The sequence below is a fragment of the Cyrtonyx montezumae genome, unplaced genomic scaffold, assembly GCF_038088225.1.
Source record: "Cyrtonyx montezumae isolate F1298 unplaced genomic scaffold, pur_monq_1.0 scaffold_8, whole genome shotgun sequence".
NCBI classification, from domain to species: Eukaryota; Metazoa; Chordata; class Aves; order Galliformes; family Odontophoridae; genus Cyrtonyx; species Cyrtonyx montezumae.
The window spans coordinates 18,788,700-18,804,218 of record NW_027072089.1 but is presented as its reverse complement, the minus strand read 5'-3'; the positions used below and the strand labels follow the sequence as shown (position 1 = coordinate 18,804,218).

General features: G+C 36.0%; 1 protein-coding gene across 8 annotated transcripts in view; it reads right to left on the bottom strand.

Annotated features, from left to right (window-relative positions):
- UBR5 (ubiquitin protein ligase E3 component n-recognin 5) overlaps positions 1-15,519 on the bottom strand; it is a 78,706-nt gene that overhangs the window by 36,395 nt on the left and 26,792 nt on the right. For 5 of the 8 annotated variants that reach the window (XM_065752875.1, XM_065752874.1, XM_065752878.1 and 2 more), the window contains 9 exons: positions 13,133-13,282; positions 11,002-11,213; positions 7,796-7,912; positions 7,604-7,714; positions 6,743-6,897; positions 4,743-4,860; positions 3,697-3,881; positions 2,845-2,954; positions 1,623-1,735 (listed from right to left, as the gene is read on the bottom strand). In XM_065752875.1, the coding sequence (XP_065608947.1) occupies positions 1,623-1,735; positions 2,845-2,954; positions 3,697-3,881; positions 4,743-4,860; positions 6,743-6,897; positions 7,604-7,714; positions 7,796-7,912; positions 11,002-11,213; positions 13,133-13,282 (1,271 nt within the window). The remainder of the gene's footprint in view (positions 1-1,622; positions 1,736-2,844; positions 2,955-3,696; positions 3,882-4,742; positions 4,861-6,742; positions 6,898-7,603; positions 7,715-7,795; positions 7,913-11,001; positions 11,214-13,132; positions 13,283-15,519) is intronic. The other 3 variants (XM_065752876.1, XM_065752879.1, XM_065752881.1) reach the window with 2 other exon arrangements.

The window sequence follows — 15,519 nt, the reverse complement described above, 5'->3', positions numbered from 1 at the left end:
TAGACAAAGATCACAGAATCAGAGTATATTGACTTGGAAAAGAACCACAAGGATCAACTCCTGACTCCACACATGACCACCTGAAAATTAAACCACATGTTTGAGAGCACTGTCCAAATGCTTCTTGTTTGATTACAAAACAAAATGTAAATGAATTCTGATTCATTTTCTTCAGTCAGTCAAACTAACTTGGAAGCCTGAAACCACATGACAGTGGTTAAAGCACAAATTCTAGCTTAACATGTTGAATTAATTTCTTTTTTTAAACGACCAAAGCTACTACACAAAGCTTTGTAAGCTGAGATCACCCATAGCTATACATCAAGGATGTGATTATTTAGAACATCATTCAGCAAACAAATGGCTGTGGAATATCAGCTGAAGGTATATTTACGACTCTATAAGGCCAGTACTTCTTAAGTCAGAAAGTTTTAAATGGCTCCAAGCTTATTTCAATATATTTCTGCAGTCATAACTTCCATATGCATCAGAAGTTATCCACACACTAACCAGCCTGATTTTTCAGAACTGTCTTTCTGCTTAATTCAGAAATTTAGCTTGTGATCTAACGTAACATTTAATAATGAACAGAAACAGCAGTTCTGAAAGTCTGCAGGAAAACACTGCAAAGAGTATCCCTTTGGTAGACTGAGGTGCCTGCAGTCTTTTTCACAACTGAGCCAAATTACATGTAAAATACATTAACATGGCATGAACTGTGTTTCTCCCCTTAACATAGGCACCACTAGGCTTTTTTTTTTTTTTTAATGGTTTTGTCTGCAGGATTTCATTTGATCTTCAAGGATGAAGTTTAAAAAGAAATAATCAGGAGAAAAGTGAATGACCATATACATTACTGAAAACAGCAGCAAGTTCTATGAGGAAAGAAGCATCTTTATCATAAACAACAGTTATAAAATGGACTTGGAAACAGCAACTGTATTCAGAAGCCAGTCGTTTCATTGTTTTTTCTACTTATTGGTTTAAGCATTTCAGCAAAAATATGAAAACATCAAAATTCAAAGTGTTCTACATTTCTTAAGAGTACTTCATCTCAAGGCATCCCACAAAGAACAAACGCCATTACAAGTAGAAGTAAAAAGCTTTCTGAAAGCTGCTATAAGAGGCAAACAACAGCATCAGCAATTTCAACTACACCTCAAAACCTCATTTACAAAAACTGAAGTGTTTTAAATGAATTAATTTGCACTATGTTCCCCTTTGCAGAAAAGATCCACAGCATAAAAATTTATTGTGGGCCTCCTCCACTCTACGACACTACTCAAGGCAAATCTTCCACTTCTGCACAAGAAATACCACTAAGTATGTAATTACAATAACCTTGACTAAATCTACTGCCTTCTCTTGGACAATCAGCTCCTCTTCTGGATTTTTATATACTTTTTTTTTATGTTATGTATGAAAGGTCCTCCATGAATGAAGCTGAAAGCAATCTCATCTTTAAAACTTGAGGAAAGCTTCTCCAGGCCCTCCCGTTTTACTTGGTTTGGAAAAGCTTAGCAGGGAACTGCCCAGATGATTTAATTCCTATACCACTTTAACAATTAACTTATCTAAAATAATTAAAAAAAATAAATAAATCAACAGTAGGTTAGACAAACCTTGCCAACAGGAACATTCTTAACGTCTTCCACAAACACCACTTCCCTCAGAGACCACTGCTCCTCATTCACTTTCTCCTCCTCTTTTGGAGCAGGAGTTGATCGTCGCCGCTCTGAGACAAGAAAAGGTAATTAATGAAAAAAGACACCTGAAATGTTTAATCAGGGCTCAGACAATTAAGTTGCAGGTAACAAGACTGACACTGCAAGACTCTTCATTCAGCCCTATCACATTGTTTTCTGTCACCCCTGCAAAAAGTCTGCTTGTCCACTAACTTATGGATTATTTGGTAAGCATCTAGATGAGTAGTACACGAGGCAGAAAATAGTGTCTTAGCAGCAAATACTATTATTGACCAAATAGCTATCTGAACAGTGACAACAGTAAGCTCAAATCCACTTAGGATCAAATGTAAGCTTCCATAGCTAAATTAACACTCACAAGAACCTTAATCTACTGAAGTTTCTGAAAGTATAATTAAGATGATCAAAATATTGAAGGTAAGAGGCAGAGAACTTGCTATGAGATTAACTTCAAACACTGGATCAAAATCTCAAACAAAGTTATAGTCAGTGATTAATTACAGATAGAACCATGTAACAGAATGCACCAGTAGCAAGCACTTGTTCTGGTTCAATAATAGTTCTGCACATCTATACATAAATGACTTGGCCATAGAATGAGGCCATTCAATTATTTAAGTGATGCCTCTTAAAGAAACAAAGGCAAAGAAGATTTCCTTCTATTGATAGTATTGCAGCTAACCACTTATAGATGGATGAGTTTAAATGTTAAAAACAAAAAACAACCTAAAGTACAGTGGATGCTTTAAAACTTCCCTAACTGCTTTTACACATCAGTACATAAATGTCTAGTTTCGGGTATTTTGTGTAAGAAAGATGACCAGCTTTATGTACGTAGTTTATTGATCACGGCCCAAAGATGCTTTTGATTCTGATCACTACATGTTCTATTTGCTTAGATAAACCTTGCATCAAGGAGCCACTGCTTATACTACTACATCTAAGTTTAACAGTGATAATTCACTGCTTATCAAAAGACTTTATCTAAAGCCTTTACACGTACTATGGGTCAGACTGTAATATGAGAAGGATTTTTACTTTTTAATTATTTAAGTTCATACAGTATCTTCCTTGAACTGCCTTTTGTAGAACTTCTTATCTACAGATATTACACTACTATGAGCTATACGCTACTCACTATATGGCATCGATGCACTGCTTGCTATTGAAGATGCATCACTGCAAGTAGAAGCTGGGGAAGGTGGAGGACCCATCTCAGTTTTCACTGGTTCCTGTTTGCTTTCAGGCCTAGAAATATAACAGTTGCTTAGTTAAGGAAGGAAAAAGTGGATGAAGTGGCACTGTGTCCAAGAAACCAGCCACGTTTTATACGTTTAGTAGCAACAGCACTTTTTTCAAATAGCCTCATACACTCATACATTGGAACAAACATCCTAACTTACACAGCTACGCATCCAAAATTGTAAATGATGTTCTGCTTGTTAATGTTACAAAAGGTAATTAATGATTAAAGGAACATATGACAGTAAATAAACACCCTTTGTGCTTTACTTGGAGACAAAGAATTACTAGCTTTATACAATGAGTTGAAACAGCAGAACTGCTGTTGAGGATTTTCATACAAGAGTTTAAATTTGTTTTGAGAAACAGGCAACCACTGATCCAAACAATCACCTCCCCCATCCCAACCTCAGAGAGGCTGGAAAAGGTCTCACAATGCCATGAAGGCTACATTTTCAATCCCCTAGATTACATAAACAAAACCCATTTCAGTTATCCAAACATAAAACCTCAAACATTGACAGAAAAATCCTCATTTAACAATCCTTCTGCATGTCATGTTTCCATAGTGCTTTTACATTACTTAGTCACCTTTCAAGCAGTGAGCATTTCTGCACACACAGCAGTTTACAAGAAACTGCTAGAGACTGAAAAACATTACCTCCCTCAAGTTTGCATCATTCAGCAATTCAAAGGAATATCAAATGCAGGTACAGGGAATGTGCATTTTAATTCTCAACACGCTTACTTGGCCTCTGTAGTTTTGCTAGCTTTCTCCATACTTTTCAAGCTCTCTGGTGACCGAAGCTGAAATCGACAGCTGTCATTCATGTTCCAAACAGATTCCATTAACACACCCACTTTAGGAATTCCAGCACTGATTGAAAAAGCAACTGCTCCAGCATGGTAGAGGGGGTTATTTCTTAAGCACACCTACAGATAGAAATGTTTATTTTTATGAGAAGAATGGAAGGAAACCATATATGCATGCATTTTCTTGATAACATGTGTAGTAATCAAAAACTAGGAAAGAAACCTTATGGAAGCGGGTGAAAAGAAAATTCAGCATGATGTACTATGCACTTTGCTGGAAGAAAGAGACTACTGTGCAATTCACAGCTGAAAACAGCAGCTTTCACAGTGTAACTGTTTAATACACAATATTCAGATGCTCAACAACAAATGGAGTGATTCATCCAAAAACAAAGACTCATCCCAGAGCTGACTAGAATGGATTGGGAACCAAAAGAAAAGTGCTCCCAAGGAAGGGATTGTTTTCTCTCATACTAGTTTTAATAACAATCACAAAAATAATGCTCTCTCTCTGAATCAGCTATTAACCGTTCTGGTAAAGGCTTCAAACCAAATGCACTTTTCATTGCATATGTAATAAATCCCAAGTCTTGACTTTGCAGGTACCTGAAATAATAATAATAAATGAAAAACCTACAAAGCCAGGTACCTTACTGAAAATCACGGTATTACTAAAATATCATCTTAAAATACAGCATTGGTAGTTGAGCTAAAAATGAACAAAACCCCCCCATTTCATATGAGTAGAGTTCATTCCTCCACGTTTGCAGTAATAACTGCAACAGTAAGAAATATCATGAATAGGACACACCACCTCACTTTAGAGACATGTAATACCACCTTAACACACAAGTTATTGATACATCCGTGCACAAGAATGGAACCACACATACATATATATATGTTTGGTTTTTTTAAAGAACGTTCTATAAGCTCATCATACAACACTGTAAAAACAACACAAGTGATAGTTGCACTTGCCTGGGTTCCAACAGTTATATTTGGCATGGAAGAGATACCAGCACTGGACTTGGGCTTTTTATTTTTTGCTCTGGCCTTTTCTAGCATTTTCTTCCTTTGACTGAAAGGAACTACACCCCTGTGGAAAAAAATACATATTTTTAAATAGGCTGCAAAAGAAGTTTTATTTCTACCTTTGAATAAGTTGTTCCTTCTGCTTCATGTAGTTATGATTCAATACACAAGCCTCTGTGCCACTTTCTCCAAAAACCTAAAGAACTGCAAAAATGGCATTTCTCTCTCTTCAGCCTTACTTTACAAATTCACCTCCAACAGTCAATGGTATTAGAGGAGAAACAGAGAGAGTACACTAAATGTGAAGCTGCTGAAAGGCTTTCATTTTAGACTGATATGCTGTGAGATCTCTATCTCAGATGGCACGTTCCAGTCACTGCCTTGAAAGTTGCAGGTTGCACTAGTCATAGGAAGAAAGACATTTCACATTTTCAGAATTTGCAGTTACTGGGGACACTTCACATTTTAATCTATGGGTTAAAGCTTTAGATGCTCGTCTTAGAAACCTTCCTTCATGATAAGTAAAAAACCAAAAAGCAATAATTGCCAGCCTTGCAGGGACCAAAAATCTTATCTAATATACTACAAAAAACTCAAAATACATTGTAATACATTACTAGAAACAGAAGGCTCTGCCTACATCACATTAACATAAAACCACTAATAGTTAGAATATTTCCAGAAAGAACACACTGATTAATAAATAAATGCAGTCTTCAAAAGAAATTTAAATGATAAAAAACTTAGAATGCTCTTGGTTGGAAGAGACTTAAAGCCCATCTAGTTTCAACCTCTCTGACACGGGCAGGGCTGCCACCCACCCGATCAGGCTGTCCAGGGCCCCATCCAACCTGGTCTTGAACACCTCCAGGGATAGGGCATCCAAAGCTCCTTGTGCAGCCTGTGCCAGTGCCTCAACACCCTCCAAATAAGCACTAGCAAGTCTTTTTATAAATTAGACCAACTATTCTAGAATCTAATACTTGTCTGTTAGAAACAGTAAAAGCATCTCCAATGTTATCAAAATAACTACTCTGTGGAAACTAAGGAAGGTATGTCAACAGTGTCATAAAAAAAGCACCAAGAACCAGGTGAGATGTAATTTTGTTATTTGACAATAAAATACAGCCATGTTTAACTACAAGTCCAGCTACAATTGTTCAGAGTAATGAGAATTTAATAAGAGAGCTATTTCATAGAATTAATTTTCAGTTCCCCAATTTCCAGCTTAACTTCAAGCATTTAATTCATATATGTCTAAAAATCAACCAAAGCGTTGAGTACGATGCATAATGCAGTGTGTAACTCTTAACAATCTGACAACAATAACATATGCTGACAAAACATTAGTAATAATATTCAATAAATTCATTCAAATTGCAGATAAGCATCAAATCTCATGAGTGTTATTTCTAAGGATTGCACTGAAAATTAAATTACTAAAATAGTTTAACAGTCTGTATATTACAATGTTTATGAGTTAGAAAACTTCAGCAACAAGTTCCACAGGGAACACTTCTTATTCCTCTACTCTTTAGAGTTTGGACAACAAACTAACAGACCAGAATTTCTAACAGAACCTGACAGGAGAAAGTGGATGTCATACTTGGTTTATTTTTTTAGACTATAAATGTGAAATTTTTCCATAACGTGTGAAAGGCCTAAGAAAGTTATTTTTTATATTATATAGTACTGATACAGCTGAAAGCTAAAACGCTAGTACACATCTCCTAGAATAACCTTGTTCTCTTTTAAAGGTGCTGTAACTCAGCTGAAAAGCTTTAGGCATGATGGAAGAGAATAAATTTAACAATTTAAAAAGGGAACCTAAGCTCAAGAGTAGAGTTTCAGAACCCAAAGAAATTGTGGTCCAGTTATTTTGCAACATTTCTCAAAAGGGAGGACATGAAGACAGCCACTACTACATGTCTACGGTATTTACTTACCACCAGTACAAGTTATTCTCTAGCTGAGCACATGTATAAAGAGCACAGCAATGTAAGGAAACAATCCGTTCTCCCTGAAGCTCTGAGTATGTCTGTGCAGTATGCTCTAATTTAGATGCTACAGAGCTTAAAGTTTCATCCACCCAGGTAGCAACCTAAGGGAGAAAGGAAGAAAGGAACAGAGAAAATGGAAGGAGTGGGGGGAGATAGAAAAAAAACAAAACATTGTTACTTCAAAGGAATCAGTAAACATGACAAAAAAGGTGACAAAAATACAGACAAGTGTCATAAAAATACACAAAATTGCTATAGTTTACCAGATCAAAAGCTTCAGAGTTCCAAGTTCGCTCAACTGGGTAGAACAGTAAATTTAGACAAATTAATTTGCAGTTCTGAAAGCTCCACTGTCCTTAATTTTTCCAGTAGCTATATACCGAACATTAACAAGCATTTCTGATCTGGAATCCATGCCAATTTCTGCTGTAATAGCAAGAACTCAAGCATTTCAGATAATGAGGTTAAACAGATACACCATATATTCTCTCATTTGTTCAATTGTAAATATATCAGATCAGAGTGGTTTGGGTTGTTTACTGAGGTTTTGGGTTTCATTGTTTGTTCCTGACCTGTTAAATTTTTGCATTGATACAAAGTTGGATATTTGCTCTGCATTTTTTTTGACATCAACACAGGGGAAATGAAGAGAAAAGAATGAATGAGTGAAACGCTTTCTACTACTGTTGAAGCTGAAGAATCAACTTCTCTACAATACATTGCAAGTAACTAAAAAAACCAAACAAACAAAAAAACCCACCAACACCCCAGCACTGCCAAATTCAAAAACCAGGGAACATCTCATACCTTGTTATTTTCAGTGGCAACAGTTGCTCTAATACTATTTGCAGAAAGGAGCACAATCTTCTCATTGGTTAATCCCAAGAACATGGCTCGTGGATGGTGTAGGGAAGGATTCTTTGGAAAGAATAAAGCAATGTTTTAGATATTCAAAGCATATAAAACATTCTGAAGGTAGGACTTACAGATGAGCAGTACCTGTGCATTTCTATAAGGCTCCGATTCACTCCACTTCCATTGATAGAGTTCTCCTTTACTGTTAACAGCCACAAGCTCAGAATATAGGGCTCCAATAGAGATAAACTTTGTCCCGTCCTGCAAATACAGACATATGAAGTCTGTTGAACTTGAAAATGAAGATGTACTCAGCTTGTCTAAAGCTAAGCATTCCCTCTAACAACAAGAAAATCTGCGGGATTGCTGCTGATAGCATGAGGGAGGAAGGAACGGATGTTAAGGTACATTTTATTGTTTAATTGCAGGAAAATATTACTTGGCAACTAACTCTGGAAGCTTTTAAGAGTTTCCACAATGTTATAAAAATAAGACATTGTTCATGGAATTAAAGATGGGAACATCTCTTGATTTCTGGAATTTTAAAAACAGATTGCTTCTACAGTCTAGCTTTTTGAAATGAAAAAAAAAGGGCAATAAAATTCTATTATTCTATTCCTAAGCACTCTCATGAAAATATCTTCCAACTAACCAAGAATTTTCAAATCCACTACCTCAATTAAAAAAACAATTCTTATCTTCTACTTCTAAAGGGAAATAAACAGGAAACAAGATCAAATTGAAGTAAAAAAAAATCAGCGTGCTAACCATCACTTTAATACATCATTAATATCTAGCAAGCTGTACAAGTTTCACCTATGGGTTACTTTTCTTCCCTCTCCTCTTCTTATTTTAAGAAATGTCATACAGCAACTTTCTACTACTCAGCACCACTTTGCTCAATGCCTTGTACCATACACCCCCTGAATCTTACCCCTTTTTCTCTTGGATTTGGTGTCACATCAACTATTTGGCAGTTATAACCACACTTCTCCAAGTTGCAGTTCCCCCTTGCATTGAGAAGGAATTTTAAACTACAGACTTGTGAACATGGATAACTTAATAAGTAGAAGTAAATTTTTAATAAAGAAATATTTGCAAGGTCAGTGCATTTATCACTCCTCTGCATTTGCAGCTATTTTGGTTTTTTCCATAAACCTGGATTCCTTTTTTGTGAAATATTATTTATTTTCCCCATTTTCATGCACAGAAGTACACACATTTTCAAGAGGTATGAGTGCATCCTTCAGTAACACCATTTAGTTATCAGTATTTCAAAATGCTCAACAACATTCTGGGAAAGAACAGAAAGACAGCAGCAGAAAAGGATGGAAGAAAACACAAACAACTCTTTTATAGTATGATAACAGAATCTAAAATTAGTTAAGTCATAAGAGAATAACTTTGCTTCAGAGGGCATCTCCCAGTGCAGCACAGAACTTTCTGCTAATCCAAGTCAAGATTAATTGCCATCATATAAGCATCGCATATGCTGTAAGAGAACTTAGTGTAGTCTTAACAAAACATGCCTCTGTTTCATCAGCACAAAGGAATCTTCAGAAGCTAAGTATGGAAAGCAATTTTTCACTGTGATTTTTTACTACTGGTAATATATTTTATTATTTTTATAAGCGGATTTATATGACAAACTCTGAAGAGACTCAAAGCTTTTTCTCCCATCAAAATATCAGCCATTCTAATCTAGAAGTCAGGACCATGGCTACATACACCTCCATAAGGCTGTTCAAAAGAGCAACAGCACGAGGACACACAAAGAACATGACAGCCCTGGTACTACAACCACAAGGTTTTCACAGGTAAGAGACAGATTAATAATTCTACTGTCCAATAAAATTTGATCGATTAGAATTAGTTTATTTGAATTCCTGAACATCTGACTCCACTAATTTGGTGGAAAAAAAACTCTGGATGCAACACGTCTCATTGGCACTCTACCTCTCATAAACTCAGATTTACCATCATCTCCATTACAGAGTTCTATTGCTGTCTCAATTGCTACATGTGAAAGTAACAAAAAATGAAAGAAAACAAGACTGGTTATTTTGTAGCAATTCTTCATGTCCTTGAACCTCCCAGCTAACTTGCTCCTAACTTCCATTAACATCTCAGCACCTCCTTTAAGATTTTCAAAGCAGAAATTCTTGAGATGGCCTTGCAACTAAATCATCCTCATGACTTACCATGAAGAACTTCTGTCAGGCAATACTACCAACAGAACTTAAAAAATGGGACTATCAATGTTCAGCCGAGGGACAGAACAAAAGGTCTGGCTAATGTTGCACAAAGACCTTTATTTAACTAGAAGCTAGGGTATATAAGAGTGCATATGCAAAAATGTCTCTGGGAAGAAGTTTCATATATTTAAATTGAGCAAACGTGAAATTACATACTCTAGAAAGTTAATTCCATAAAATACATCCAATAAAAGACTGCAGTAATTATCCTAGGGCATAACTTGCTGTGTCTGCAAATAAAACATCTTGGGCAGAAAGAAGAGGGAACAAAACAGGACAAACATCTGGAAGTAGCACAGTAATAAAGACAAAACAGTAATGATGATGATGATAATGTTACATTATCAAAACTCAGCAGCATTTTGTATGAAAAACAGTTTAGTATTCTAAACATGAACTAAATTTATTCTTTAATGCTAAAAAACCTAACATCTCTCTTCCCAAGCTAGATGACCTTTTCATTCTACCATCACGACAAAGGAAGAGGGACAAGAGCTGCTAATTTTCACTGACACAGAAGCACAAAGCTAACTGCCATACAAGGTCTAGCTGAGAGAAGAACTATCTGACAAAATATTCTTTTTTTCAGTTATCTATGTTTCTCAGTTTGAACACCAAAACCAAAATAACAGGGATTAGAGGTGAGCTGCTGTAAAAAGAAATAAGAATCTAAGTTCACCTCCCTCTTCCATCTATCTATACTAAGACTAAAAGGAAAAAAAAAGAAAAAAACAGGAACACAGGAAAACAAAGCACTAAACTGAATCAGTTGTTTTATGAGTTTCCTACTGCCTATTAAATTTTTTGAATACCCACGAAAGAAAAGAAGGAAAAGAAAATCTCATGACTTCAGCAGGGGATTCAAAACATCATAAGGAAATAAAAGCAGGATTAAAGAAGCAGCATTAACTATCAAAAGGAGTAACTAGTTACTTTTATTCTTCCTAAACTCGTAACAAAGAATACACTTTATTGCATTATCTCACAAACTAAAATGAAACACTGAACAAGAAAACACAGCATTTCATAGCATTTAGGGAAAAAGAAAAACAGGTTTACTGTAAATTGCAAATAAAACAGAAAAAAATTGAGTACCTTATCTGGCCACCACTGCAAGTCTTCTCCTAGTGAAACAGGACTTTGAACAGGTGCATTCTTCTTGTCCAGGTTTGGTTCTCCCTCCTTACTCGTAGAGCCTCTTTCATTATCAAATGAGGCTCCATCAAGCCACCTTCGTTCACGCAAACGTAAAACGGACTCACGTTCACGCAACAGCTCAGAGTCTCTCTCTAAGGGAAGAAGGAGAACTGGTATGCAATTGGGTCACACCAGTGGGATAAAAGTAAGCCACTCTCTAGTAAAGACCCTTCAGGATGCAACTAACAGCAGTTAAATCTACTCACAAAAATTAAAAATAATAAAGTCCTGACATGCAACATTCAATATAATAACCCTTTCAAGCATATGTACTTTAGAATTATACTAAATGTAGAAATAATAAGCTAGAAATAAAGAAATCTCAGAGTTTTGTGTGCTATCAAAAAATGCAATAGCACTTTCACTTGCATCATAAGAGGCCAAATACATGGAACATAGCAATTTAAGGTTTTTTTTTTTCTGATGCAGTTTCGTATTATTGTTTTTAATCAATGAAGTAACAACAACAAAAATCTGATCTATACTGCCTGTTAGATTCTTTTACGCAAACCAAAAAGAGTATTTATTAGAGAGTATAACAACAACTTTCCCCCAGAAAAACAGTAACTCAAAAAGGTTAAAGAAAGCAAGCATTAAAAAAGCTCTTGGTATACAAGTTTGATAATCCAACCCCTTTTGTTTAAAGCAATGCTCTATAGGACTGGATTTAATAAATGAAAGTGCATCTGTTCAGATAAAATGAAAGCTTTTCAATAGTCAGACAAGTTTTAAAAAGGATCCTTGTAGGAAAACGTTCCTTACCAAAATGCTTCCCCTCCAATTGGCCTACAAACTGTCTAAAGCCAGTACTCTGCAGTTCGCTCATGCAGATAAATTTTTTAAATCAGGTAATCAAACTAACTTCCCAAGAGTCAACTATGCATGGAAAAGAGGGATTATAAAATTCGTGGTAACGTCTTACATAGAATAACCTTAGGAAAGGAAAAAAAAAGGAGGAATTTAGGAGTTACGTCAGATGCTGAATATTTGTACATGCACATAATGCATTTAACCTATTAAATACTTCACTTAGACTTACAGAAGTCAACTGGCATAACATGTATGAGATGACCACACTACTATATGACAGTTTCAATAAATTATGCTAAGTCTTGGGTCTTTTGCAGTTTTAGAAAATGGGCAACATTTTTACATAAGCCAAAAGCAACAGCTTGTCTTACAGATACATTACATAAACTATTCTACTTCTCCTCTAGCAAACATCACTCTGACCCTCGACTAATCACTCTGTAACTGGAACTTACTTGTTGAACAACTAATTCACTGAAAGAGGTTCATGAAAGGTAATAAAAAAACCAAAGGAGAGGTTGGATTAACAGTTTGGAAATACTCTACACATTTGTGCAATAGCTTCAAAAAGCTCCAAGTTGCTGTACATTACAATTATAATACTTAAAGAGAATGTTTTACAAAACAAACAAGAAAACACCTTAATGTTGATCAAGGTGTTGATATCAACTGCCAATAGTTCTCCCGAACCAGCTACAAAAATGCTTTAAAAAAAAAAAAATCAGATATCTTCTCCCTCCCTGATAGGGAAACATTTCTCCTCATTCTACCAAGTTAAATTCTGACATGGACTACCTCAGGAAATGTGAAGAAAATGCTGTATAAAGAGTAACCCCAAACAGGAAAAAAAAAAAGATTAAGAATGCTGCATGTCATCAACTGTTGCTTATTTTTGGACCAAATTCAATATTTGTAATGCATAACATATATTAAGAAGTACTACAGAGTTTAGAATTTAGCATGCAGAAGTTTTACAACTTGCAACATCAGCAGATTTTTAACAACATGTGATAATCAAGGTTCTTATAGAACTTACCTGCTGAGACATGAAATTCAATAATTATTTTGGTGAGTAACAAAATTCTACTTGTCTACTCTATATTTGACATCGTATCACAGTCTACTTTCACATTAGATTAGAATCTAAACCACCACTGTGTACTACCACTAGCTTTGCACAGTAAACTACTTATTACAAAGAAAAAAGGTGCAAAATTACCTCTGGATGAGCCTAGCCTGGAAAGTGATGAGCGCCGAAAGGATGGATAACCAAAGTAACTAATATCTTCTGAAAACATAGCATCAGCATCAATAATGACACTTGGGTGAGCAGAATGTATGTCAGCATCCAGAAGAGACATAAGATCCTCTATAAGAGGAGACAAGGGTCTTAAGTGAATAATCAGCTACTTAAAACATCAGCTAGAGAGACCATCAACTAAATAAACATTAAAAAAAAAATAATTCTATCTACTAATTGAATTTCTGCTCTTCAGATTCACCAGTTCCAACTCATGTGCTTCCTACACACCCACATTTGCAATCAAGCATGGTGGCCTACTGCACAAAACTAGTTTCCTTAGAAAAACTGCTGTCACTTATCTAGCCACGTTTCACAAACAAGTCTTGCCCAAAACATTTTTTGTAACCTAGGAATTCAAATTTTAACCTTTCACTTGGAAGAACAAAGACCTAAAGTAAGGCAGATACAAGTGCACAGATGTGCACACACACTCATGAAACTCTTAAAATGATCTAGAACTAAGGAAGCCAACACTCAGAAAGCCACATCTTCGACATCAAAGACTACAGCCCCTCCACTGAATGTTTCTTTCAGAGAACTACATACTTAATTCCCAAACTTTCAGCTCTTGGTACAAATCTTCAGATGGTAGTTACTTACAGAACAACAACAGTTATCCAGAAAAACACATTCATTTCCATTTTTTAACACCACATAGTTAATATATATCCATCCAAGAGGATAAAATCATATGATCTTGGGACCACCCAAGCTAGTTTTTAAAAAACAAACAAAAACAAAAACAAAAAAACCCACATACCCATTTTCTCTAAGTACTGAATTTCACTGAATTATCAAACAATCTCCTTCTGCTTACCAGTCAATAGCTAGCAACCACACGTGGCCACTGAAAGGCATGTAATTTAGCAAAGTCTGGGAACATTGCCTGACAACAAAACTAGACTATCATCTTGCTACTGCAGAACAAAGTCCTATTTCTCTCCTCCAGCCCTACAGCAAGGCCACTCCTTGAGCCAAGGTGGGAAATGCAGATCTACCATTAACTTGCCAAACACCAACATAAAAACAGGAGGGTACCCAGAAACTGAAAAGTTGCCCTACGCCCTCGCTCATCACAAGAATTCACTCAACTGTTTCATTTAGTGACATGAAAGGAATTAGTCATTCACATCAACGCAAATCACAACACTCATCCTTACATTTTTTTCAGAGAGTTTAGAAATTTCAGACATAGTAGCCATCAGCTGCTCCTAGCAGAAATGAATTCACATGAAGACAGAGCTATAAAAGCAAGCTCTGTGGACTTCAAAACAAGCTGCAAGAGTTTCTTGCAAAAAATAAGTTACCCACTAAAACCATAGTCTGTGCTAGAAGCACAGAGTTTGGAACTGAGAGGTCCATGCAGTACATTTTAGAAAGTTATCCTGCTCAGGAAGTCCAGTAAAAGAAAAAAGTCTTATGTGGCAAACAAGCTCCCTCTTACCAAAGCATTCTACATGTCTCAGCGTAGTCTTACTCCGCTACCTATTTTATCCATTTTCCATCAAAACACTAAAGTGACATTATACCTCACCTTAAGAGCACCAGTTTGAAAGATCAGTGGTTCAGGAGCTGGGAAGACAGCCAATAATCTGTTGTATATTCTGTTCACACACAGTTGTTCTTCCCTCTTCCCACATTTACCCCTACCACTTATTCCCAGGTAGGCTCCAAATACCATATTCTTGTATTCAGGCATAAATTGAAAAAAAAAAAACCGAAAAAAAAAACCAACAACTTGATCTCAATTAGGAAGAGAACTGGTCAGCACAGAACTCACCAGACTTATTCAAAATGTATGGCCTGCTCTTTAGGGTAAGCTAGAAATTCTCTTCTAAGAAAATACACTAACTTGGAACACTAACACACACACTCCTGGAAGCATTTTGAACATCTCGAGGTTAGCCTTGTTTCCAAACAGTCTCTTCCAAGAACCAAAACTATGCAGTTTGGGCTACATATACGTTAATACAAGTGAGGAAATCAAACCTTTCTCACACTCTTCTTTCAGCTGCAAGTCAGATTTTAATTTTCTTCCAATACTTCTGCAAGAGATTCCCTTTCTTCCACCCTCTCTCCCAACAAACAAATGTGCTAAAACCAGTAGAGATAAGAGCCAACTCTACTGCCCTTCAAACATCATTGGAATTTCTTAGTTCTGTGAAGACACATACTTCAAGGCTACAACCAGTTTAAAAATCCAGAGGGGGCAGAAGGAGAAAGGAAAAAAAAATAAAAAAAATAGACACCAAACCTATTCTATGACTATTTTTTTGCTTTTCAGGAAAATCCCATAGGATAAT